Source organism: Rhinoraja longicauda, chromosome 9, assembly GCF_053455715.1.
Source record: "Rhinoraja longicauda isolate Sanriku21f chromosome 9, sRhiLon1.1, whole genome shotgun sequence".
Taxonomy (NCBI): Eukaryota; Metazoa; Chordata; class Chondrichthyes; order Rajiformes; family Arhynchobatidae; genus Rhinoraja; species Rhinoraja longicauda.
In genome coordinates, this window is record NC_135961.1 from 27,202,826 (window position 1) to 27,230,059 (window position 27,234).

At 39.6% G+C, this 27,234-nt stretch overlaps 1 protein-coding gene across 1 annotated transcript in view; it reads right to left on the reverse strand.

Moving 5' to 3' along the window:
- The window catches only part of prkcea (protein kinase C, epsilon a), a 426,235-nt gene that overhangs the window by 156,089 nt on the left and 242,912 nt on the right, over nucleotides 1-27,234 (reverse strand). The window contains exons 3-8 of the mRNA XM_078405002.1: nucleotides 27,053-27,212; nucleotides 23,105-23,139; nucleotides 19,157-19,242; nucleotides 18,585-18,714; nucleotides 6,646-6,788; nucleotides 1,329-1,425 (exon numbers count right to left, since the gene is read on the reverse strand). Of these exons, the coding sequence (XP_078261128.1) occupies nucleotides 1,329-1,425; nucleotides 6,646-6,788; nucleotides 18,585-18,714; nucleotides 19,157-19,242; nucleotides 23,105-23,139; nucleotides 27,053-27,212 (651 nt within the window). The remainder of the gene's footprint in view (nucleotides 1-1,328; nucleotides 1,426-6,645; nucleotides 6,789-18,584; nucleotides 18,715-19,156; nucleotides 19,243-23,104; nucleotides 23,140-27,052; nucleotides 27,213-27,234) is intronic.

Sequence of the window (27,234 nt, forward strand, 5' to 3'; positions counted from 1 at the left end):
GCACAAGGAACTGCAGATGTTAGAATCTTGAGTAAAACACAAAGTGCTGGAGTAACTCAGTGCATCAGGTAGCATCTGTGGAGAGAATGGATAGGCGATGTTTCTGAAGAAGGATCCCAACTTGAAACGTGGCCTGTCCATTCCCTCCACAGATGCTGCTTGAGCAAAAAAAGTAGAAGAATGAAGGATAGGATAAAGGGAACATCTCCGTTGAGTTACCCCGGAACTTCATGTTTTACTTCCATGAACCTATGATTTTTCAAAGATCGAATTTCTTCACAGCCAATGGAGTGTTATAAGAAATTCAAGAATCTTTAATTGTCAAGTGCACTGACAATGGAACAATAAAATCCTTACTTGTTTTTTAAATCAATTTGGTTCACTGGCAAGGGTCACATCCTAATCACCCTTAGCAAGATGGTCATGGGCTACCCATCAGCAAGTCTAAATTTCCAACCAGAAGTAGATAATTTAAAAATGCTAAATATACCCAAGATCAGTCACAGATAAAAAGAATATATCCTTCATTAAAGTTCCACTAAGTTCAAACAGCTGAAGAATTTTGCCTGAGACGAGAAATAAATTGAACTGTCCACCATTCAGTTTAAAGAGTTCTGTTAATTTTCAGGTCAATAACAAAAATAAATGTATTTACTTGATATCTTATTGAAACATATAAGAATCTTATTGAAACATATAAGATCATTAAGGGATTGGACACGCTAGAAGCAGGAAACATGTTCCCGATGTTGGGGGAGTCCCGAACCAGGGGCCACAGTTTAAGAATAAGGGGGAGGCCATTTAGAACGGAGATGAGGAAGAACTCTTTCACTCAGAGTTGTGAAGTTGTGGAATTCTCTGCCTCAGAAGGCAGTGGAGGCCAATTCACTGGATGCTTTCAAGAGATAGTTAGATAGAGCTCTTAATGAAAGCGGAGTCAGGGGATATAGGGAGAAGGCAGGAACAGGGTACTGATTGTGCATGATCAGCCATGATCACGGTGAATGGCGGTGCTGGCTCAAAGGGCCGAATGGCTTACTCCTGCACCTATTGTCTATTATCTATTGTCTATTGTACAATTTTGCTCTAAAAGGTGCACAACAAAAATCTAGCCCCATCCCACAATATCAAGTGACCAGATGCCTTCATCTGAATTGAACCAGACTCCCATCTCCCTGACCCTCGATATTGCTTGCCAACATGTAGATCTTTCACACTGTAGATCTTTGATCAAATAATTAGGGGAGTGACTGAATTGAGAATCACAAATTCTGAATCACAGAAGAAAGGAAGCAAGTACGTGTAAACCATTTAAGATTTGAACTTACCCTGATCAGACGGTGATGTTGGTGCTGATTTTGATCTATCTTCATCAGATGGTGCCAAACCTGGAATTGATTGCTGTGGGTCAGGACCTGTGTTTAACTAAATTAAAAGGAAATATACAGGGATATAAAAAGATATTGGAATAAGCAGAAAAAAACCTTAATTTACAATTGATTGAGTCCAAATGATTATTGAATTATTTATATGTAATGATATTCTGTTTCATATTTAGGCAATTATGCTGAAATATTAAAAATGTTAATGTCAGAACGAGAGCAGTCTGTAAGTTGTATCAGGATATTCAAATATCATGTGAATACAAGGAACTGCAGATGGTAGTTTACAAAAGATATACAAAATGCTGGAGTAACTCAGTGGGTCAGGCAGCATCTCTGGAGAAAAGGAATAGGTGACGTTTCAGTTCGGAACCCTTCTTCAGATTGAAAGATTACGAAGGCCAGAACAAAAGGCAGAGATGCTGCCTGACATGCTGAGTTACTCCAGCACTTCGTGTCGTTTTTAAATTAAAACATCATGGATAGGTTCACAAAATAGTTGAAACATCTTATGGAATGCTGGCACTAATATCCAGAAATTCTGCCGTGGCTTTCAGAAGGTCTGGTTAGAGCACATTTGTTGAGTGGTGTGAGCTGGTCTGGGCAAGCAATAATAGTAGGAGGTTGACGGACAAGGACAAAAGAGAGATTGCAAAAAAGAACATTTTGAAGTTGTTTGGACTTTACATTCACAGTGTGTGCAGAATACAGTGAGAGAAGGAATTTTCTCACATAGATCAAATCGGCTCGAGTATTTATGCTTCTGTCCCATAAGTTCCCAAATCTCCAGCTGATTTACAATGACATCTCCCTGCACGCAATGTAGCAGTAGATGAGTTCTTAATAATACAGATTGCGGTTACAGTTGAATGATACAAAAAGAATACAGATAATTAATAACCATCTATAGATTAATGTGCTGAGAAATAGTAAAATTTTCTCATACTTTGGATAACAATATTTGTTAAAGTCACAGGCCACACAGCAGGAGGCAGCCCTGGACAAAAAAGAGGGTGGGACAAGGTACATGCCAAAAAGACATGGCATGGAATTGTTTGAGATGTATGCTTTGTAAATGTTTTGTGACTGTAAAATCTGAGCACACAGTTATGACCTGCACAGATAGGGGAAGACGGAAATCGGTCCATTTCTCAGTTGGCACGTGCAAGTGAGATTTAGCAGCTTCTACTGGGTAACACTTTAAAAAAATCCTGCCCTCATTTCATTTGCGTTCTTTATGACTGGTTACATGACAACCAGTGGTAGAAGTTCATATGTTCTAAAATAGTTAATGAGAAGTTTTCATACGGAAAAGCATCACTTGGCTTCATCTGTTCAAGTGAAGGTAAAAAAATAAAATAGTTGACCTTCATACAAAAGACCATAAGATTGACAGAAATAGACTAACAAAAGCGGGACAAGGAGCAGAGCTGAATGGATTAGGGAGCTCTGAAATACACTCTGCCTCAAGGCCATGGGAAAATAGCCATCATACGAGACAACAGGAAATAATGATTTAAAGCTGTGACTTTCAAGCATGTTAACTCCTCATGTACTGAAAGATGAAAAATAATGCCTCAACCTGGTCTTCTACATTATTTACAATACAGTCACAGGTACAGCCTTAGTTCTAAAGTGGCAGCACTCAATATTGATACTAATTGGCACTCAATATTGAATGCCAAAGCAGCAATAAAGTCAGGATTTATCAGTTGTTTGCTGGGCCTTTCATTAGCTTTAATGGGATAGTAAAGCCATTAAATCTTTACAGTAAATTCCCCCAAAAATGCAGACGCAGGAAATCTGAGATGAAAACAACAAAATCCTGGAAATACTTAGCTGGTGAGGGAATATCTGTTTAGTTTAGCTTTGTTTAGAGATAAAGTGTGGAAACATGCCCCTTCAGCCCACCGAGTCCTTGCCAATTGTCGATCACCCGTACACAAGTTCCATGTTATCCCACATACGTATCCTGCACACGAGGGGCAAATTCCAGAAGCCAATTAACCTACAAACCTGCACGTCTATGGAATGTGGGAGGAAACCGGAGCACTCAGAGAAAACACATGCAGTCACAGGGAGAGCATACAAAACCTATACTGACAGCATCCATGGGTCGGATTGGATCAGGGTCTCTGGCGCTATAAGGCAACTCTATCGCTGCACTGCTGTGGAAAAAGTGATAATGTTTCAGGTGAAAGACCCTTCATCTACACTGGAAAAGGGATGAGAGTGTTTAGTTTTAAATGACAAAAAAAGTAGAAGATGGTAGGATAGGATAAAGGGAGCATCTCTGTAAGGTCGAGGCCAAATTGGCAAGGTGATTCACTGTTTACAGGGTTGTCTGGCTGATAGATACGTTCGGCAGGAGAGAAAACAAACAAAAGGGACACGTGGTAGCTGTGAAAGTGCAGATCATGGTCGCTGCCAAGATCTGAAACCAAAAATAAAATGCCCTGCGGATCAGGCAATGTTTGTGGAGGCAAATAATATTACAGCTACCTCATCACTCCCGTTGTATCAGAACTGGCGGTTAGGTTAGCCATCTGTAATATCAACTCAGTTTTGACTTTGGATGTTTAATGCCCTGTAAATGCTGATTTCCAATTAAACATAAGCGATGCACAAACTCCAAAATTTACCAGACATTTCATTTTATTTAGTGGATCTTAATTTGCAATGAAATTGCATATTTAATCTGTCTAATGTCCAGAAAAATTGCTAATGCAGTAACATATTTTGCATTTAATAAAACAGCTGATTGTTCCGGGGCATGATACTGCTGATAATAGTGGTGCGGTGACAAGATAGGTGGGAACACCATGGGAGCACTGCGATGAGAATGGACAACGTCAACATTCATTCCGAAGTTAACTCATTGCAATAAAGCAGGTTCCGTTCTACAGTGAGCAATGGGAATATGTGGAGTGGAACATTGTGGAACAACACTTTGGTGGCAAGAACAGGAAAGCAGACTATTATCTGAATGGTGGCCGATTAGGAGAAGGGGAGATGCAGCGAGACCTGGGTGTCATGGTGCACCAGTCATTGAAAGTAGGCATGCAGGTGCAGCAGGCAGTGAAGAAAGCGAATGGTATGTTGGCATTCATAGCGAGGGGATTTGAGTATAGGAGCAGGGAGGTTCTGCTGCAGTTGTACAGGGCATTGGTGAAACCACACCTGGAGTATTGCGTACAGTTTTGGTCTCCTAATCTGAGGAAAGACATTCTTGCCTTAGAGGGAGTACAGAGAAGGCTCACCAGATTGATTCCTGGGATGGCAGGACTTTCATATGAAGAAAGACTGGATAGACTCGGCTTGTACTCGAGTGGAATTTAGAAGATTGAGGGGGGATCTTATAGAAACTTACAAAATTCTTAAGGGGTTGGACAGGCTAGATGCAGGAAGATTGTTCCCGATGTTGGGGAAGTCCAGAACAAGGGGTCACAGTTTAAGGATAAGGGGGAAGTCTTTTAGGACCGAGATGAGAAAGTTTTTTTTCACGCAGAGAGTGGTGAATCTGTGGAATTCTCTGCCACAGAAGGTAGTTGAGGCCAGTTCATTGGCTATATTTAAGAGGGAGTTAGATGTGGCCCTTGTGGCTAAAGGGATCAGGGGGTATGGAGAGAAGGCAGGTACAGGATACTGTGTTGGATGATCAGCCATGATCATATTGAATGGCGGTGCAGGCTCAAAGGGCCGAATGGCCTACTCCTGCACCTATTTTCTATGTTTCTATGGAAGGTGTCGGTTTTTGTTATTCTAATATTTCTCATGAAGTTAATAAAAATTCCTTTCTTTTTGACCAACTTCAGAATCAGGATTAAATAAATATTTGCATCAAGTACCGACGCGGGATAAAGAAGATGGATCTGTTAAACACCCTCTCCTTATCCTTGTCATGAACATTTAAGAGTTTGGTAGAATTAAGCTCCTACCATAATTGAACTGAATAAACACGACAAAACTGAATAGAACAGCCAATTCTTTTTTAATATTCCGATGAAGGGTCATCAACAAAGGATTGATTCAGTTTCTTCTCTTCAGGTGCTGTCTGACCTGAGTATTTCTAGAATTTTCAACTTTTATGTATATTTTCAAAATATATATTATGTATAGTTCAAAATATTAACTTTAGTTCTTTTAATTGTTTGAGCATAATATAAGATTCATGGATCCTTTGATGGAAACTATCAAAAACAAGGCTTTTGACATTCCATATAAAAACAAAATAAATATGGTGGAAACCATCTGAACCTGACATGTAACCAAACTTAAAAATGAAAACAATTCCAGTGCAATACTTGCAAAGGATTTATATTTAGAAAGAACAATACTAAAATGAAAATTCATTGTGCATTTTTTGCTCTTTGTTTCTTCTTGCCTGTCTAGAACATGTTAACGTCTCGGCGGTTATACTTTCACGTGCACAACCAATGTACGTACTTGCAACCTACCGACTAAGCAAGAACCAAATTCAGAACCTCATATTATCTTTCCTTTTCCTAAATTTCCTAACTGCTGAGGAGAACAATAGAGGTGTGTAAGAAGAAGGGTCTCGACCCAAAACGTCACCCATTCCCTCTCTCCTAGATGCTGCCTGACCTGCTGAGTTACTTCAGCATTTTGTGATACCGAGAACAATACAGCTAGTATTACCACTCGATCTGAAGTCAAATAAGCCACAAAAGATTAAAAAGATTCAGGACCTTAATTTAATTTAGTTCAGTTTAGAGATACAGAGCAAAAACAGCACTTAGGTACACTGAGTCCTCGCTGACCAGCGACCCCCTTACACTACCACTATCCTACAGACTAGAGACGAGTTACAATTTTTACCAAAGCCAAATTAACCTATAAACCTGGGGAAAACCCACGCGGTCGTGGGGAGAAAGTACAAACTCCGTACAGACAGCACCCACAGTCAGGATCGAATCAGGGTCTCTGCCGCTGTAAGGCAGCAACTCTACGGCTGTGCCACCGTAACGCCCTTTATGGATCTGTTTTGTACTCAACCATATTTTTAACAATTTACACCACTCTGGGCCATCATGTTGAAATAGAAAAAAGCATTAGAGAGAGATCAGATGTTTGCACAGTCATTTCAAAAGACATTATCCCTGTCTTGAAATAGAAGCTGTATTATTAGTTTTAGTTTCAGAATGTCCGATCTCAGATTATTGTTGAGAGTAAAATTCTGAGGGTATGTTGTAACTCATTCGGTCACACAATTGGCTGCTAATGGTCGCGTTTAATGGTCTACCTTCTTTTTCCTCAGCCCACTGTTTGTGATCTTATCTGGAGTGACGCCGAGATCTGCCAGCACCTTTGCTATGCCACGAGCATCGACTCCACAGTTTGGTGCCACGTTGGACTCACAGCGTCTGTGGACATTCATCTTGCATACTATATAAAGACATGGAAACATTTCATTAGAGAACAGACAATTTAATTGCAGATGAAATGGTTTTTTCTAAATGTAAATGAAAATCAAACTAGAAAATGCTAATTTATATAACCAGATTTATAGTTTTGAAAATAATTTTACCAGAAGAAACAAGATGAAAACCAAAGCAAATGAATATCAAGGAGCACTGGGTGACAGAGCTGCTGCCTTACAGTGTCAGAAACCGGGTTTGATCCTGACTCTGGGTGCTGTCTGTACAGAGTTTGTACGTTCTCCCCGTGACTGTGTGGGGTTTCTCCGGGGCTCTACTTTCCTCCCACACTTGAAAGACATACAGGTTTATAGGTTAATTGGCTTCAGTTAAAAAGAATTGTCAATTGTCCCTAGTGTGTAGGATAGCGCTGGTCGGCTTGGACTCGGTGGGCCGAAGGGCCCATGTCCATGCTGTATCTCTAAACTCTAAAACAGAAGCCAATCCAAAAGAATACACAGACAACTCGCACTTGATTTATGCATTTTTCTAAATAATGCACTTGTTTAATTAATACCAACATTTAATTTGCATGCTGTAATTTTGAAATAATGCACTCAAATTTACAGCTGTATTTAATTTCCTCATTTTTGAATTACAAGCTGCTTTTCAGGAATGTAATCACAGCGATAAATGCAAGGTGCCTGTATTACATTATTATTGTAGTCTTTTTGTACTCTTATTGTAACCACAGCTAGAAGTTGAAAAATATAGATTATGTCCCAAATCTTTTACATCAGAATTATATTATGAAAAATGGCAACAAGAAAATGCTTGTCTTATCTAAATAAACTTTGGTAAAGTAAACTATTTAATGAAAAACAAACTAGTTAAAATGTGATGTTATGTAGACATTGAGGCCGATGGCAGGTAGGTTTGTGATTGATGTAACAATTAAAACTTCATCAGAAAAATCTCTGGTGGTTTTCTCAGTTGAAGAGTAGAAAGAAAGGATTAAAAACAAAATCTGCTTTTGCTTGTTACACTGAATCTCAAACTGAAAATACGTCTAGATTTGATTGGAAGCTTCATTTTAAGAGAGGGTGGGAAAATAAATGGAACTGCTCGAATAGATTCCCATGATTACAAAAGAAATATTGAAACCAGTGGCCAATGCCAAAGCAAACAAAACACAGCTGAAAGCTTTAGGTCCCTCAATGGCTTCTACTAATAATATTTTATTAACTTTTGGACATTTCAGATTTGATTATAGAAAGATAGATCTGGATGGAGATCACTGAAGAATGCTGGGATTCAATATTTTGTACGAAAGTACTGGTAGGCAGCAGTTTACTTCTGTTTATTAATGTTTGTTGGGAATGAAAGAACCATAAATGAAATGCTCCATTACAAAAGTGAAATGTGAAAAACTTTCTCCGAAAGATTTGTGTATATACAAAAATCTAGGGCAGCATGAACAAGTACAGAGAATGATCCCCATGTGGTACACTGGAGACTCAGGCAAATGTTTCCATCCCAGTCCTTGCGACCACACTTCATGAAGCTTCATAAGCTCCACGAGCCCTATAGCTGAATAAGATCTGGATGTTTTTTCAAACTTGCCTACTTTTACATCCCTTCATCGAGGAACATGAACACCCTAGGGAAATAGCTTGAATCATGGAAACTGGCAGGACGTTGAGAAAGTGGTTAAAGAACAGTTTCAGAGGCGAAAGCAAGAATAGCAAATGTTGAAACTCTGACAAAAACTGAATCCATCCTCCCCACTATTACTATTCATTCAGTTTAACTAATCTATAGGCTGATCAATGTTCCCCCATGATTACAGTTTTATCTTTGTCATATGTGCTTCTGTTACTGATAATTGGGTTTGCCAGTTTATATGTAGATAAAAGATCCAGTGATAATCGTAGTGCCCTTTGTCAATGTATTTCTAATTTCCTGATTTATACTACATTTTATATTACCATTATTGTTTGGGGGCCTATGGACAACACCCATCAATTTCTTAGTTCCACCTGAACAAATTCTTCTGCTTGGTATTCGAAGCAATGTACTTCTTTCTACTGACTTTATCTCATTCGTCATTAACAGGACCACCCCTTCCCTTTTTCTATTTTGCTTATCTTTTCTAAAAATGAAGCAAGCTGGATAATTTAATTCCCATTATTATAGAAACATTGAAAATAGGTGCAGGAGTAGGCCATGCGGCCCTTTGAGCCTGCACCGCCATTCAATATGATCATGGCTGATTATAAGAGTGGAACAGTGCGTAGCAGTGCCAGAGACCCGGGATCGATCCTGACTGTGGATGGTGTTCGTGTGGCGTTTGTATGTTTTCCGAGACCGCTTGGGTTTTCTCTAGGTGCTGTTTTCTACCACACTCCAAAGGCGTACAGGTTTGCATGTTAATTGGCTTCAGTAAAAATTGTAAATTGTGCCTAGTGTGTAGGATCGCTGGTAGGTGCAGACTCGGTGGGTAGAAGGACCTATTTCCACGCTGTATCTCTAAACTAAACTAAAGGAGATGGAGGTAATTGGAAGAGAAATGAAATGCAGGTGGGGACACAAGCTGCTAATTTCAGTCAATAAGTCACATGTGCAAACAGGCAATGTTACCTGTATGAAGGTGAATCAATTTGCAATTGCAGATCACTTCCAACGAATGTATTAGTTCACTGCAAGTCATACCTATCCCAGTCATTTTTTGTTTCCGGAAAGAGCCTCCCCTTAGGGTTACAATGAAAAAACTACTCCTCCTGCAACTGTAAGAAATGTATAATCTGCATAATCACTTTTCCCACATTGTTGTAAAATCCTCCTTCTATGCAAAACAGATGCAATATTGACCACTTTGACAAACAAATATCACCATTATATCTGGAGAAGGGTCTGAAGAAGGGTCTTGACACAAAATTACACCCATTCCTTCTCTCCAGAGATGCTGCCTGTCCTGCTGAGTTACTCCAGCATTTTATGTCAATCTTCGGTGTAAACCAGCATCTGCAGTTTCTTCCTACACATTATATCTGAAAATCTATTAAAGCAATGAATTCCTGTCTCAAAATAGACTAGTACAGTATAGGAAGAGGCCCTTCAGCCCTCAATGTCTGCACCGAACATGTAGCCAGGTTAAACCAATCTTCTCTCCCTGTACATGATCCATATCCATTCCCTGCATACCCATGTACCTCTCTAAAAGCCTCTGAAATACCACTTTCATATTTGCCTCTATCACCACTCATGACACAGTGGTAGAGTTGTTACAGCGTCAAAGACACGGGTTTGATCCTGGCCATGGGTGCTGTCTGTACGGAGTTTGCATGTTTGTGCTGTGGCCGCATGGACTTTCTTCAGGTGCTCCGTTTCCCTCCCACATTCCAAAGACGTGCAGGTTTGTAGGTCAATTGGCTGCTGTAAAATGTCCCAATATGTAGTTTGGAATTAGTGTATGGGTGATCGTTGGTTGGCACGTACTCGGAGGGCCTAAGGGCCTTTTTCCATACAGTATCTCTAAACTAAACCACCACTGGCAGTGTATTCCAGGCACCCATCACTCTCTGTGCAAAAACATTTTTACCTGTACTTCTCCTTTAAACTTTGCCCGTGCTACCTTAAAGCTATGCCCTCTCGTCCTTATCATTTCCACCCTGGGAAAAAGATTCTGACTGTCCACCCTGGCTCTGCCTCTCATACTTTTATACAGTTCCACGTGGTCTCCCTCAACCGTCAGCATTTCAGACAAACTAGCTTCTCTTATTCCTTCCATAAGCTAGGGCACTATCCGGCTAATCTCGATCCCATTGTGGACATTTGACTTTGTCTATGAAATGGATGCGCGACCATGCTGAGAACTATATTTTGCACTCTCTATCTTCCCTTCTGCTCCACCAATTGTTCTTGATTTGATTGTATTTGTGTATGGTATATCTGATCTGTTTGGATAGCCTGCAAAATAAAGCTTTTCACTGTACTGCTGTATGTGGCAAGTAATAAAGTTAAACCACATTGATATCAATTTTTGGGTTTGAACTGTTCTCTAAACAAGTTAATCACGAGTTTTAGGAATACCTCCTTGATTTGAAAATGTCAGGGCTCAGAAGTCCTGCTTTGTGCCTAGACATAGTGATTGACGTCAAATAGAGCAGCTCAACTGGAATTGTGGATAAAACCCCTTTCTTGTATATTGTGGTCATCACTTCCGAAGAGTCCACCAGGGACTATAGTGGAAGTATCCTATACCCACTAGGGACAATTTTTAACACTATCTTACACCCACTAGGAACAATGTTTTACATTTACCAAGCCAATTAACCTACAAACCTGTACGTCCTTGGAGTGTGGGAGGAAACCGAAGATCTTGGAGAAAATCCACGCAGATCACGGGAGAACGTACAAACTCCATATAGGTAGCACCTGTAGTCAGGATCGAACCCGGGTCTCCAGCGCTGCATTCGCTGAAAGGCAACAACTCTACCACTGCACCACCGTGACTGCCGTGATCACAACATTGTTGAAGTTTCTATATCATTTTTCAGCTATTTTCATCTTAATCAGAGAAAATATTTGAGGGCAGCACTGTGGTGCAGCGGTGGAACCACTGCCTTACAACCCGGATCGATCCTGACTACGAGCGTTGTCTATACAGAGATTCCCCCTGTGACCGCGTGGGTTTTCTCCGGATGCTCCAATTTCCACCCACACTCCAAAGTCATACAGGTTTGTTGGCTAATTGGCTTCAGAATAATTGTACACTGTCCCTAGTGTGTAGGACAGTGTTAGTGTATGGGGTGTCCTCTGGTTGGTGCGGACTTGATGGGCCGAATGGCCTGTTTCCGTGCTGTATTGTTAAAGTCTATGAACTCTACTTCTCCCTTTCACTTTAGTTGTTTCCTTCAAACCCATTTGCTTTCTGCTTATGAATTCTGCTCAACGGCCTAGATGTGAGATGTTAAACCAACATCATTTTATGGATGTTGATAACTTTTTGTACCTTCCCAGCACGTTTATTTAAAGTACTTCCCACAGATAGTGAAGACATTCTCAAATATTATTCACACGTTTGAATGATGGAAAAGTGGTTTATTTGAATATTCAGGAAAAATAAGTGAATTCATTTTATGCTGTAATTGATCAAAGTGTTTGCATTGATTTATAGGGTTACCACTATGTTCTGTACCATTTTCTCTTGAGCTTTAGAACTGACTCAGTGACTTAAATGGAATTTATCACCAAGTAATCTGCTGATGTTATCCTCCTGTGAAGACCAGACAAAAAAATTGCACACTCGGGTTGTTTCTCTACTGGCAATTAAAATTTAACACAGCTTGGTCCTGGAAATTTGATTCTTCAGAAAGGAAATTTCACACTGTTGTTTCTCACTCTACAGATGCTGCCTAACCTGGAGAATATTCCCAACATTTTCTGGGGGGTTTTCAGATATATGGTGTCTTCAGCAGTTTTCTTTTAGCTTTAATTTTAGAGATACAATGTGCAAACAGACCCTTTGGCCCACCAAGTCCAAGGCCACCATTGATCACCTGTATGTTAGTTCTCTGTTGCCATTTTTGCATTCTATTCACTTGAGGGAATTTACAGAAGCCAATTAACTGACAAACTCGCACATCTTTGGGATCTGGGAGGAAACCAGAGCATCCCCAGGGCCACAGGGAAAACGCACAGACAGTGACCATAGTCAGGATCAAACCTGGGTCTCTTGCACTGTGAGTGGTGGAGTTTCCACTTAACCGGCGTTTTCACTGTGACCTTCATCAAGAAACTGTAGTAGGTGCAATTCACAGACTATGTGGGAATAGAGGAGAAAGAGACTATTTGGAAAGTTGTAAACTGTCCCCATATTAAAGTCAAAATTGCTGTTGTCACCCCCAAGTTCCCGCACAACTTTGGGCAAATTTTTGTGTGCCAATATAGAAGGTGTTTTGCATCCCTTGGTTACCATTTTCTTTCTCTTTTATCAATCACAACTCTTCACTGAGGATGTACAAACTGTTGATGGCTGATTCTTTAAGGCTACTAGTGACAATTCAGCAAGGAGGCTATTTTTTTTCTCTGTTGGACACCATGTTCCCAGAAGGCAATACATTCACTGGACATTTCATACTGCTGTAGTAGATGGTTTCAATTGATTTAAGATAAACAACTGTGTGCTGTACATCTGAAATAAAAACATAAAGTGCTGGAAATGTTCAACAGGTCAGGCAGCCAAGAGCCAATCTGGTTGAATGGGGCTATGTTGTAATCAGAGACACGGTATTCCAGGAAAAGATTAACGAGGGAACGATTGCCCTGGGAGGGGCAAATATTTCACTCAGAGGGTGGTAGGTAGATGGAATAAGCTACTGGAGGGGGTTGTTAAGGCAGATATAACAACATTTAAAAGACACTTGGACAGATACATGAACAGGAAAGGTTTACAGGGATATTGGCCAAATGTACGAAAACGGGCCTAGTTTAACTAGTCAGCATGGATGAGTTGAGCTGAAGGGCCTGTTTTCGTGCTGAATAACATGAGATTGTGGTTAGAGATAGACCATGCAGGGTTTATAATCTTGCTAAAGCACATTATGCACAAACCCTCACAAAGTATTCTCAAATTATAAAGTTATGTTACTTCCTATAATGCCATGCAGAAGTCTCAGGAAGGTTGGGTAAAGTTGCATTCATATGCATTTTGAAAGACATGATAGTCAGCATGGTTTTGTGTGTCTCAAAAAATCATTCTTGGTTTAATCATTGCTAACTTTCGCTTAGCTTTTTTCATCTCCTCATCTGCTGCTGAAGCATGAAACATATATATTTTTTATGCATAGGGCCAGATCAATAATCCAAAACACTTTTAAGAATCATTCGTATTTCCCGTCTTTCTGTGAAGTCTTGGTTGCTGAGACATTTTGCCTACTGGGCAGCACGGTGGCGCAGTGGGAGAGTTGTTGCCTTACAGCGCTGGAGACCCGGGTTCAATCCCAGCTATGGGTGCTGCCTGTATGGAGTTTGTACGACCTACCCATGGGTATTCTCCGAGATCTTCGGTTTCTTCCCACACTCCAAAGACGTACAGGTTTGCAGGTAAATTCGCTTGGAATAAATGCAAATTGTTCCTAGTGTGTGTAGAGTAGTGTTGATGTGCGGGGATCGCTGGTCGGTGCGAACTCGGTGGGTCGAAGGGCCTGTTTCTGCGCTGTATCTCTAAACTAAACTAAACTACTGACAGAATGTTGAACAAAATCTGTCATGCATCCGGCAACTCCATTTGGTTAAAAGGAGAGGACTGGCTCAGAGGAAGAGAGGTGTAGTTCAGACAAGGGACATTTTTAAATTTGGTTAATTAACAAATGGGTTCAAATTATTAATTTGAATACTTATTTTTAAATTTTGGAAATCTTTTGATTACAAAAAGGCAGCACATTGGCACAGCGATAGTTGCTGCCTTACAGTGCCAGAAGCCAGGGTTCGATCCTAATTACGGGTGCTGTTTATATGGAGTTTGTACATTCTTCAGCGCCGCAGGTGGCTGCTATTTGTATACATTGAGTAGGCAAGTAAAGAATCTCACTGTGCCTAGTCACATGTGACAATAAAGTATTCCATCCTAACCATGTGGGCTTTCTCCAGGTGCTCCGGTTTCCTCCCACATTCCAAAGACACGCAGGTTTGTAGGTTAATTGACATCTGTAAATTGTCCCCAGTGTGTAGGATAGAACTAGTGTGTGGGTGATCGCTGATCAACGTGGATTTTGGTGGGCCAGAGGGAGTGTTTCCATGCTGTATCTCTACACTAAACTATTTTTAAAAATCTTCAAATATGAATATGTTTGCATATGTTTTTGGATGCTTATCAGCGACACTGACAAATGTTCAAAGGTGATCAGCATGGTCATGACTGAGTTTATTGTCAAAGCATTACAGGGAACGGAGTTTGCTATTTTCAGTCGGTTAGGCCTTGCCGATAAGGAGTTGGCTTCAGTAATCATGTTTGTTCTACTGGTACTGGTGGGTCACCGATAAGTGAGTGTAGCAATGAGCTGCTCACCAAAGCAGGTCAGACAGAAATGTCTAGAAACAATGGAACTGCAGATGCTGGTTTGCAAAAAAAAGACCCAAAGTGCTGGAGTAACTCAGCAGGTCGGGCAGCATCCCTGGAGAACATGGATAGGTGACATTTTGGGTCAGGACCCTTCTACAGACAGTCTCAAGAAAGGTCCCGGCTCAAAACATCACTGTGTCAGTTCTGAAGCTCAAAAGAAGACGGTACAGATTCTGCCTGACCCAGAGCCACTGGGTCTCTTTTTTAGACAGAAATGGGTGATGTGCACTGGGAGTCTCGTAGATCTTTTCAGCATTTAGAAAAAAAAAACTTTTTTTTCTGGCAAGTCCATTTTTCTAAACCATTTTATTTCCCAACTTTTCTCCACGGTTTTACACGGTTTTCAATTCATGATTCTATTCATTAAAAAAGTTTTTCTGTCATAATCCTAATTGTATTATTTCCCTTGTTCTGGGAATTATCCTTTTCTCCCTCTTGTCAGGCCCCAATTATTTGTTCACCTTCATGCACCAGTATGTTTGCCTGTTGCAGAAAAGATCTGACATTCACAATTACATTCTCATGACCTTGAAATCCCTCTCGTTATATAATAAATCTGTATTATTTGCTTGATCTACATGTTACTGCCATCTGGTGGGAGAAGCTGATACAATCACTTAAATTCTCCTTTGGGTAAAAAAACAAAATTTTACAATGACAACAGCACCTGACACATTGTTGTACTATTCAGGACACTTCACACAACCATTATCAGACAAAATTTATATAAAGTCACAGAAGGAGAAATCAGAAAAGATAATCAAAACTTGGTCAGGAAGATAGTATTTCAGAACCACCTTAAAGTAGGAGAGAGGGGTACAGAACCTGAAAGGTTTACAGTAGAAGCCCTAATTGAGAAATAGCTCCATCATTTTTGAATTGTATGACTTTATTGGACAATAGCACAATCAACAAGTTTCCCTTCGATTGGTGCACGTGTGCTTACGTTTTCATGTAATTGGCATTATTAAATTTATTGGACAGTCAAACAAAAAAAACCATTTACACAAACACAAGCAAAGGATACATGAAAAAATTACATCTACTTATTCAAAACTAAAAGCAATACCTGAAGACACCAGTAAGATGCTATCATAAGCCCCTTTCTTCTGTTACGATGTAAACGTTACTGCTATAATAGCTTTACTATTAGATAAAACTATTGTCATGGTAAATGCCCATACATGATGAAATGCCAATAATTTTCAACCTGAAACAATATCTCTGTTTCTCCCTCCATAAATGCTGGTTGATCTGTTGAACATTCCCGGCATTTGCTGTTTTAAACTTATATTTAATCAAGAAAATTGCTTTGGATTCTTTCATATCAAATAAGGTATAATTTTTAGAACTGCATTTGTTTAGGACCGAATGCAGAAACCAACACAAGTTTGCCTCTGCAAAAGTATTAAAGATGTATTGGTAAATGTTGCAGTGGTGTCACATACAAAATTATTTCTATAACTTGCTGGCATACATCAAATAAAACATTTTCACTGTAATTCGGTACATGTGACAATAACCCAAACTTAAATAATAAAGTTAGATTGCTCATATTAAGGACATGTGACAGCGGGTTACAACATTCAAGCGTGGATAGTGAGATTGGTAGGAGCAATGGGAAATTATCAGTAACTATATTAGAAGTGAAGTTATATCTAACAGTTATTTTCAAACATAACATTTAGTTTTCATAAAGTTGTTTGTGGAAAATGTCAGAGTCCAATTTTTACTGTCATTATTTCTGATTTAAAAGGTCCAAGCTGGTATTTTTCATGGTCCCAAAATGGAACTGAAAATAAATCTACAAACATCCATGCAATTTCAATCCTCCAATCATGAGAGTTTGTCCAGAATAAAGACTTAAATTATAGTAAGACCAGAGCATTGTACTGTCTTATTACAGTAAGAACGTGGCAATATGTCTAGTTAATGTTAATGACAAGAGTAATAATAGGTCTTTACTCTCAAGACCATGTAGAGGTATTAAGATTAAAGACCGTGCTGGTGATCGAAACATGATGATGATGATAAAATATTCAGATTTCACTAATTGTTGGTTTGTTAAATATGGATGTGTATATGTTGCATACAGTGCCCTCCATAATGTTTGGGACAAAGACCCATCATTTATTTATCTGCCTCTATACTCCACAATTTAAGATTTGTAATAGAAAAAGTCACATGTGGTTAAAGTGCACATTGTCAGATTTTAATAAATAATAATAATAATAATAATAATGCATTACATTTATATAGCGCTTTTCATACACTCAAAGACGCTTTACAGGGATTTAAAGAACATAGGGAAGTGAATAATAGATAAATAAGTAAACAAACAGAGAAAGGAGACAGAAGGTGAGGTGACCTTCAGTGGTTGAAGGCAGTACTGAACAGGTAAGACTTCAGTGATGTTTTGAATGTGGTGAGTGAGGAGGAGTCTCTGACGGTTTGGGGTAGTGAGTTCCATAGGGTGGGAGCAGCGATGGGGAAAGCCCTGTCCCCCCAGGATCTGAGTTTGGTCCGGATGGGGGGGGATAGGAGATTGGCAACAGCAGAGCGGAGGGTGCAGGTGGGAGTGTGCCTGTGGAGGAGGTCAGTCAGGTAGGATGGGGCCAGGTTATGGAGGGCTTTGTAGGTCATGAGGAGGATTTTGTACTGGATTCTCTGGGGGATGGGGAGCCAGTGGAGTTTGTAAAGGCCATTTTTATACATTTTGGTTTCACCATGTAGAAATTGCAGCAGCGTTTATACATAGTCCCCCCATTTCAGGGCACCATAATGTTTGGGACACAGCAATGTCATGTAAATGAAAGTAGTCATGTTTAGTATTTTGTTGCATATCCTTTGCATGCAATAACTGCTTGAAGTCTGCAATTCATGGACATCACCAGTTACTGGATGTCTTCTCTGGTGATGCTCTGCCAGGCCTGTATTGCAGCCATCTTTAGCTGATGCTTCTTTTGGGGGCTAGTCCCCTTCAGTTTTCTCTTCAGCACATAAAAGGCATGCTCAATTGGGTTCAGATCAGGTGTGATTGACTTGGCCACTCAAGAATTGACCATTTGTTAGCTTTGAAAAACTTTGTTGCTTTAGCAGTATGTTTGGGATCATTGTCTTGCTGTAGAATGAACTGCCGGTCAATGAGTTTTAAGGCATTTGTTTGAACTTGAGCAGATAGGATGTGTCTATACACTTCAGAATTCATTATGTTACTACCATCAGCTGTTGTATCATCAATGACGATAAGTGAGCCAGTACCTTCAGCAGCCATACATGCCCAGGCCATAACACCCCCACCACCGTGTTTCACAGATGAGGTGGTCTGCTTTGGATCTTGGGCAGTTCCTTCTCTCCTCCATACTTTACTCTTGCCATTACTCTGATATTAGTTAATCTTCGTCTCATCTGTCCACAAAACTTTTTCAGATTCCAAAAACAAACTCGATTCCAAGTTCTCAACTCAAGAGTCAAGCCAAGAGTGTTTAATTGTCAGATGCACTAGGAACAGAAATTCTTTCTTGCTGTTGCTTTACAAGCACATTAACGCAACAACACAACAGAGCATCTTCGGTAAACATAAGACAAAACGAATGCTGAGTGCCTCCAATATTTTTTGTTCTATGTTAGCATCTTATTTCTGCATTCTTGCAATGCAAGATAGCTTGTTAAAAGAGGAAGGGAACCCAGATTCCTTACCTTTGCATTGTAATCCTTGTTTCAATAAACCCCAGAGTAGAGAGCCACAGTGATCACAGAACGTGGGGACTTTGAAGTTGTGAATGCTAAACTTGTGAGGCATGTTGACACTGAAGCGTTGAGAGCCCACCTGCACAGTAAACAAACAGCAGAGTGAATTTTGGCTAGAGGTTTCAAAATGGTTTTAGACAACTATTCCAAACAATAGTTGGCTGTTATTGAATAAATAAAATTGAAATTAAATTAGGCAATCCTGAATTAGCAATAGGTAAAACATACATATTTTGAGCAAAAGGGATAAACTGATTCACCCTTTGTTCATTTTGTTAGCTTTAGCTCGAGTTCAATACGCTTATCTCTTGGTTATATTATCACTTCAAACCACATATAATTACATTTAAAAAGATTAAATCTATTTGGTAAGGTCTACACAGCTGCCACACAAACCTGCAATTTTTCCATCTACTGCAACAATGCCACTGAGAAGTATTCGGTATTATTTCCCTCCCCATCATAGATACATGGTTGTCCAACATTTCATCACTTCCAACTATAGCATGTAAAATATGTACCTCATCCTGTGCTTCTTGCTTCTTCAAGCCAGCACACTTGGTTATGATAAGTTCGTGACATCGTTTATGCACCACACAAGTACAAACTGTAAATTCAAATGAAAAATTCTTTGTTTATCATTGCCTTTAAACCTCAGTGAGCATCTGTTAAAGAGAAAAACCACGTCTGAAACACATAAACCAGCAATTATAATCCAAGCCATTACTCAGGATTTTATTAAATTTGCTGACTTTGCAGTTTATTTTATTTTCCTTCAATAAGTAAAAACAATAAAACGTAAGATCGTCAATACAAGCATGTGGAAACTTTCACTTTATATAATAAAAGGCGTTAATGGATTCTGGATTTAAAAGAGAGTTAGATAGAGCTCTTGGGGCTAGCGGAATCAAGGGGTTTGGGGAGAAGGCAGGCACGGGTTACTGATTGTAGATGATCAGCCATGATCACAATGAAGCTGGCTCGAAGGGCCAAATGGCCTCCTCCTGCACCTATTTTCTATGTTTCTATATGAAATTTGGCTTTTTCATCCTGTCAGTCCTAACCTAGAGAGACTCACTCCATGAGCATTATATCAATGCTGTATGAACTAGATATTTAATTTCCTCCCACTTCATTAACTTTGTTTATTTCATCTGGACTCTGATTCCTGTTTTTTTGTCATGGTTTTCCTTTTTAGCTTGGTCTTATTATGAACCGCAAACCATCAATTTTAAAATGAAAAATATATCTGCCATCGTGTCTCAAAGGGCAGTTTTGTTCACTTATCAATAAAATATTTCAAAATTCAAACAGTGTAGATCCTGGACAAATGAGGCAAACAGTGTTTGTTTCTGCTGTTTTGTTCTTTCGAACAGAACGATGGTGTCCATCCAGTGAACCATGGGCTGTTATTACATCCAAAGTTCTTGTTGCTGCAATTACCTAAATGGCAGCCAGATTGGGGAAAAAAGATCAGCCTCTATTTAATTCATTAAAATGCCAATAGAATTAACAATGTATTAACATTGGTCAACATTTATCAGTTTTTCTTGGATTTAAAGTCAATTTCCCAACATCTGCCATATCCATAGAGCCAAAAAACCTGTTAATTTTGTCTGCCAAATGAGTCTTTGTTAATCAATCTCATCGGATTTCATGATTTCACGTAAAAAGCCAGTAGTTCTTCTCTCAAAAAAATATCTAATTTATAGATTGGGCAAAGTGTAGCAAAACAGTGGAAGGCTGAATGGTGATTAAAATGTTCCCCACTATTTCAATATAGAGCTATACAGTAACAAAGCATGGAAACTGCCTCTTTGGCCCAACTTGTCCATGCCAAACAAGATGGCCATCTAAGTAAGTGTTTGACCCATATCCCTCAAAACCTTTCCAATCCAGGTATCTGTCTAAATCTCTTTTAAACCTTGTGATTTTACCTTCCTCAACCACTTTCTCAGGCAGCTGCATCTGCATATACATCACCCTCTGTATGCAGAATGTATCGCTTGTAAATCCTTCCACTCTCACCTTAAACCAATGTCCTCTAGTTTTTAATTCCCCTTCCCTGCGTTCACCTTATGCATACCCCTTATAATTTTCTACAAGGTCATCCCCAAGTCTACTAAGTTCCAATGAATAAAATCATAATCTACCCAATCTCTCTCTCTCTGTAATTCAGGCCCTCACATCCTGGCAATGTTCTTGTAAGTGCTGCCTTGCTGACATTTCATTCAACCGCAACATAACATCTAAACTGCTGTAGTCAATGGCCTGAATGATGAAGGTGTGTGTGCCGAATACCTTCTTGACCACCCTGTTGACCTATGGTACCACTTTTAGGGAACTACATACATGTACTCCTCGATCCCTCTGTTCTACAACACTGCCCATGGCCCTATCATTCACTGTGAAGATCCTATCCTTGTTTGACTTCTCAAATGCAACACCTTGCACTTACTGTTACAAAAAAGACATTTATCATTCCTCAGCCCACTTACCTTGCTAATTAAGATCCCTCTGTAATTGTCAATAACCTTCTTCAGTTTACAACCTCACCTGCTTAAGTGTCATCTGCAAATTTACTAACCATGCGTATGCACTCATCCAAATCATATCATAAAGGATGAATAGAATTTGGGCCAGCACAAATTCCTGCAGTGCACTGAAAATCACAGGCCTCCAGACCACAAAAACGACCTTCCATCATCCACCTGTTTCCAACATCAAGCCAATAATACATACAATTGACTAGCTCTCCCTGGATCGCGTGCAATCTAACCTTGCCTTCCATTCAGGATCTTGTCAAAAGCCTTGCTAAAGTTCATTTAGTGCAACAAGACTATTGATGGAAAATTAGCTGACCGATAACATGCATCTCTGAAAAGCTTGGATCATCATTTTGGAGAAGGCAAAGAGAGCCAGAGTCTACATTCCTTGGCAGGACACTGAGAAGTGGAGAAGAACAGAGGAATTTTGAAGTGCGAATGTGTGATAAGGAGGAAAGCAGCATTACTGAATAAAAGCCTTTATTTTCTAACAGACAGAATATAAGAGCAGAATATTACCATACAAAACACTAATGGAGTCATAACTAAAGCATTACGCAGAATTCTGGTATTCATGATTACATGGATAAGACAGGTTTGGAGGGACATGGACCAAATGCTGGCAAGTGGGACTAGTATAGCTGGGACATATTGGCCGGTGTGAGCAAATTGGGCTGAAGGGCTTGTTTCCACACTGTACCACTCTATGACTCAAAGTACAGAAAGATAGTCACAGCAGAAGAGAAAGTGCTGGTGAGATTTGCAAGGATATTATCAGGAACAGAGAATTCTGATTATGAAGAAAACGTAGCTGGACCATTACTGTTTTCTTTCAAACGTTTGACGCTGACAGCAATTTAGTAGAGCCATATAATATTAAGAAAGACCTGAAAAGGCTAGTGTATCCACGGGGAGGTTTTGGGAGTTGAGGAGCATATTAAAGAAGGAAATCAGGGCGGCAAAGATAGCTCTGGCAGAAAATATTAAGGAAAATCCAAAGAGATTCTATGTACATGAAGGGATAGAGAGTAATTGTAGAGAGACATCCACAGGATATTTAATGTGGGCTGGGCAAGTGTTGACAGGGAAGTGCAGACAGAGACAGGGCCAGCACTGAAAAGACAAGCGAATAACACACCAACAATCGGTTCAAAACTGTTCATAAATAATGGGCCCACATTTGTTCTTCAGGAATATTACTCATCAGCAGAAAGAAAATGGATTCTCCCACAGATTCATGATAGTCTCCCAATAATTTGCTTCTACCAGTTGTCTTTAGTTCAACATTCAGTATTACACTTACCATTCTAAAATAGTTAAGGATTTTTGTCAAGACCAGAGATATTTGCAGTTGTTCCTGTTAAACTACTAGAACTTGAGAATCTTCATTCTTTTCCCCACCCACCTGCAATGATTTTTGCAGTAAACAATTCATTAATCGTTCTGCTTATCCTCTGATGCATTATTAATCTTTTAACTTCTGGAAGGTCCAGGAATTGTGGCATTCAATAATCCTATTTAGCAGGGGTTTATCCACTGAAAACGTTTATGCATAAATCTTTCAACCCATTCCGTTGACACCGTTCTTGTTCCGATGTTGGTCTAAAAGCAAAAATGGCCTTCAGCCACATTCATAATAGCTATGCAACCAGCGTTCTATTGACAAAGTAAATATTTCCTTCTATTGATGAAGGCCTGTGCAATTTGTTCCAATATTAATAAAATACATTTCCTATGTGATTCCTTATCACAATTAAATGGTGACAAATTTCACAAATTCAAACCGGACCATCCAGAAATCTACCTACACTCGCCAATTTTATCATTAAATTGGCACGCTTCCCATAAACGTACTGGAGAGTCAACAAAATCAATGATAAAAATAAGTACATTAAGGCATGAAAATTTGAGAGCATCTCTTACCCTGGCACTGGTATCCTTGTTTACCTATCACTCCCCTGTAAACAAACAGAGCAAGCATATTACATAATTGGAAAATTGTCATTGACGGATTTATTTTCAAAAGCACAATCTTTGGGTGCACAAACAATATTTTCCCAGAATTTCAACAAAGGTTCCTATTCATTTATCATGCTGATCTATGACTTTACACCAAGTCAATGGAGGTCTCTGGAATAGTGTCACAAGATCATCAAGGATGGATTAGATCTCTTTACATAGTTTGAATATTTACATATCTTTCATGCATTCAAGGATTGATATTCACATATTTCATTAATGATTTGGATTAGATGAGTACAATGATATAGGAATGCTGATTTGGCCTGCCTGCACAATCCAAGTTGAAATTTGATTTTAGCCCCAAAGAATTAACTAGGAAATTATAGTATGCTCGTTAGAACAGACTGTTGGCTTCACAAACAAATTAATAAAATTACATGCATTCTATGTTGCAAATTAATGCCCACAAGGAATGCTACTGAGGGTGACACTCATTTCAATTAAGAGCGATAGATATACAAGAGATAACATTAAATAGGAGAACCTTGTTGATCTCCTCCCCACAGCTAACCATGCAAATTTAACAACACAAATCCGTCGAGAAATCAGAAAGGCAGATAGTGAACTCTTCCCAGACTGTATGAAGTGCTTTTTGTGCTTGTGAAATGATTAGTGGCAGCTGCCTTCCCTGGAGAGTTTCATAATTCACCTGCCAACTGGTGGGTTAAAGGGCCTGTCCCACTTAGGCAATTTTTTTGGCGACTGCTGGCAACTGTCAAAGTCGTAGCAGATCGCCAAACTTTTCTTTTACCCTACAACAATGACCACAACAATGCCGAGTCAGGTCAAGATTACACCGTCTTCTGAAACATCGCAAAAATTCCCACACTGTCAGTGCTTCTCCGGCGTCCTGATTTTCGCTGAAATCACTGACAAGTCGGTAAGTACTTGAGAGTTTTGAACTATACCACCTTGAATAGGTTATTTAAAAACCAAGCTTCACTGTAACAAGGAATAAACTAGATTTACTTCCAGTTTACTAATAGCTGTATTAATTTTTTTTTTTTTAAGTGGTTAAGTGGATTTTTGTGAAAAGTGTGTAGGCATTCTTTGAAAATGTAAGGGAGATGCATATCTGGTTTCTGGGTTGCATATCTGGGTTTGGAGCCCACTTTAAATGTAATGGCTGATGGCCATAAACATCACAAAAATTCCCACGCTTACCTGACCGTCAAACTGTCGCCTCCAATCTACCTGTCAAATGTCCTGACGGTAAATAAATTGGTTAAACACAAGCATTTTATGGTATTTTGAAATAACTTTACTTATTTTAATATTATGTACTTCTAAATGCATCAAACCTGGGGACAGCATGCGACAGCGCCCACAATAAGCAACGATACCTGGCAACAAGCCAGCTGTCGCCAAGAAATTTCAAACCGGATGATTTCTCAGCGACGCGCCGAGATCCACTATGATTTTTGGAAGACTCCTCACGATCATGCCCGCGACACCCCGGCGAACTGTCGGCGACAGCCTAGTCGCCGGCAGTCGCCTTAAAATCGCCTAAGTGGGACAGGTCCTTAACGCTTGGGAATAGTGGCCTCAGTATCAGTGGTACAGCAGATGTCATTTTGCTAGCAGCCTATAAAATTATTGAGTGCAATGTATTATTTTCCCAAAAATACACGTCATTTTTAAAAAAGTTTAAAGCATTATGGAAAAGTTATATTTGCGGATTACAGCATGGTGCCCAAAACATTTCCACTGCAAGTGTTTTACCACTTACAAAGTAAATACATTGCATCACAAGCAAATTTTCAAAACAACAAGAACTGGAATTCTGATCCACGTGAAACAATAAATTCCGACTCCAGTGATTTGGTGTTTATCGTTCTCTCATATAAAAATTCGCACAGCTTCAAATATGAATGGCTAAAGTACTTCCACATTTTCTTCAAATAACATAAACAAGATAATCTTCACAAATGCCAAATTTGTTGTCTATTATTTGTCTTCTCTCCTTCTTTGTTGCAGGCATTAACTTATCTCCCTCTCGTATTGTTCAAGCATCAATGGTGGAATCTTCAGCAATTTGGGTTCCAATCTTCGAAAACGCCACCACTTCTCTCCTTAAAAATCTTTTCAAAACCACCATCTTCATTCTTTAGGTTTCGGAATGTTAACAATGCAAAATGTTGCTCGTCAGTAAAGAGCAATAAGGAGTAGGTATCTAGTCACATAATGTGTCCTTTTCAACTGTACACATAACAATAGTTTCCAGACGTAATCACAGCACTCCTTAAATTTCATTGGGCACTTTTCATTGTGTATCGCACAACTTTGACTTGCCTGCCTTAGGGTCACTTCTTCCCCACCATAACCAAAGCTCCAATTTACTGAGCTCTCCTGGACTCATAGGCATCCAACTCACTGATGTCTTCTTTTAACAATTGCAAGCTCCGCCACCACTCACTGCTGCAAACTGAGCTGCTTCCCGGTACTGTTTGCATGTTGTCCCCAGCATTCTCTGCGCTGGCATGGCACACACACGAAAAAGGACTTTCTTGGAATAGGCTGTCCTCCTTCCTTAAGCAGACAGTTCAATGCCAAAGCATCCAAAATCCAGGGTTATGAAGTCAAGTCTGTTCTTGCTTGGCCTGTCCACGAGGAGCCAAATATTACAGATCTCAAACTTCATGTTGACGATTGGAGGACGATTTCTTGGAATGTGTGATGTCCATTGGTTCCAGCTCCATAAGGCTTTACACTTCAGGTGCGGTACAACAGTGCAGCAATAGCGTTACTGCCTTACAGCACCATAGACCCGGGTTTGATCCTGACTATGGGTGCTGCATGTACAAAGGTTATGTTCTCCCTGTGACTGCGTGGGTTTTCTCCAGGTGTTTAATTTTCCTCCCCACATTCCAAAGGGATGCAGATTTGTAGGTTAATTGGCTTCTGTAAATTGTCATTAGTGTGTAGGATAGTGCTAGTATATGGGCGATTGCACATCGGCATAGAGTCGGTGGGCCAAAGGGCCCGTTTCCACGCTGCAAACTAAACTAAAATATGAGTGCAGATGTGCTGCACATACAACCAAATACAGGCAGTATTTGGTTTACGCAAGGGTTCTGTTCCTAATAACCTAGAACTATCAGCAAATCAAATTATCTTTAAGTCAAAAATGAACAATTTCCCCCAAAAACCAAGGAATGTGCAGATGCTACAATTAGATGTATGGAATTAGAAAGACAAAACACCAAGATATTTTAAATTATATCATTAATGATTATTAAATCAATTTATCTTTAAAAATGTCCGTAGGTATACTGCTGACTTCAGACTATTGACTAATTCCGACTCGTTTTACCTGAAGTTCGAACTAAAAATTGCTGTGGGAATGTGCGATTGTTGGTTGATCTGGAGAAATATGAAATAATTTTCTTGTGGGATGATAATATTTCCATTTCTCTTGTTACATCGACTAATAAAGGCACGGGACTAAAATCATTATCAGATCTCCATACACAAGACTGCTGCGTTCTTAGCACCTTTATGGGTAAAAAAAGGGAGGGGAGAAAATCACTTGTTTCTGGTTTGAGAGGAAATCGTTCAGTTTTTATTTTTTAAGGTTGCAGTATTTTTTCTCAACAAGATGAGCAGCATCTTGAGAGAGTGATAAGTGTTCTGATAACCCCCATGTAATCCAAATAGGGAATTGGAGGATGGCCTATGTGTTCACATACCAATGACAAATGGAAGTTCAAATGACAACTTGAATGAAGACAACACATCTGAAAAGAATGTTCTAACAATGAATAAGTAGTTCAAATTAACTATGGGGAAAGTTGCACATAATGTAGCAATTCTTCACAGTTGCCATTTGTCTTTTAATAACTCTCTTACCAAATAAAGTCACGGCAATGCGAACAATATGTTGGCTGTCTCAGATAGGTGGCCATAAACTTGTGTCCATTAACCTGATGGACCCTCCGCCGGACAGCTCCTTGTCGCTTCCTGGGCCGCATTCGTTCTTTAAACACACGTTCGTCATTGTCCTTTGGTGCTGCAGAAAACAAGAAAAAATT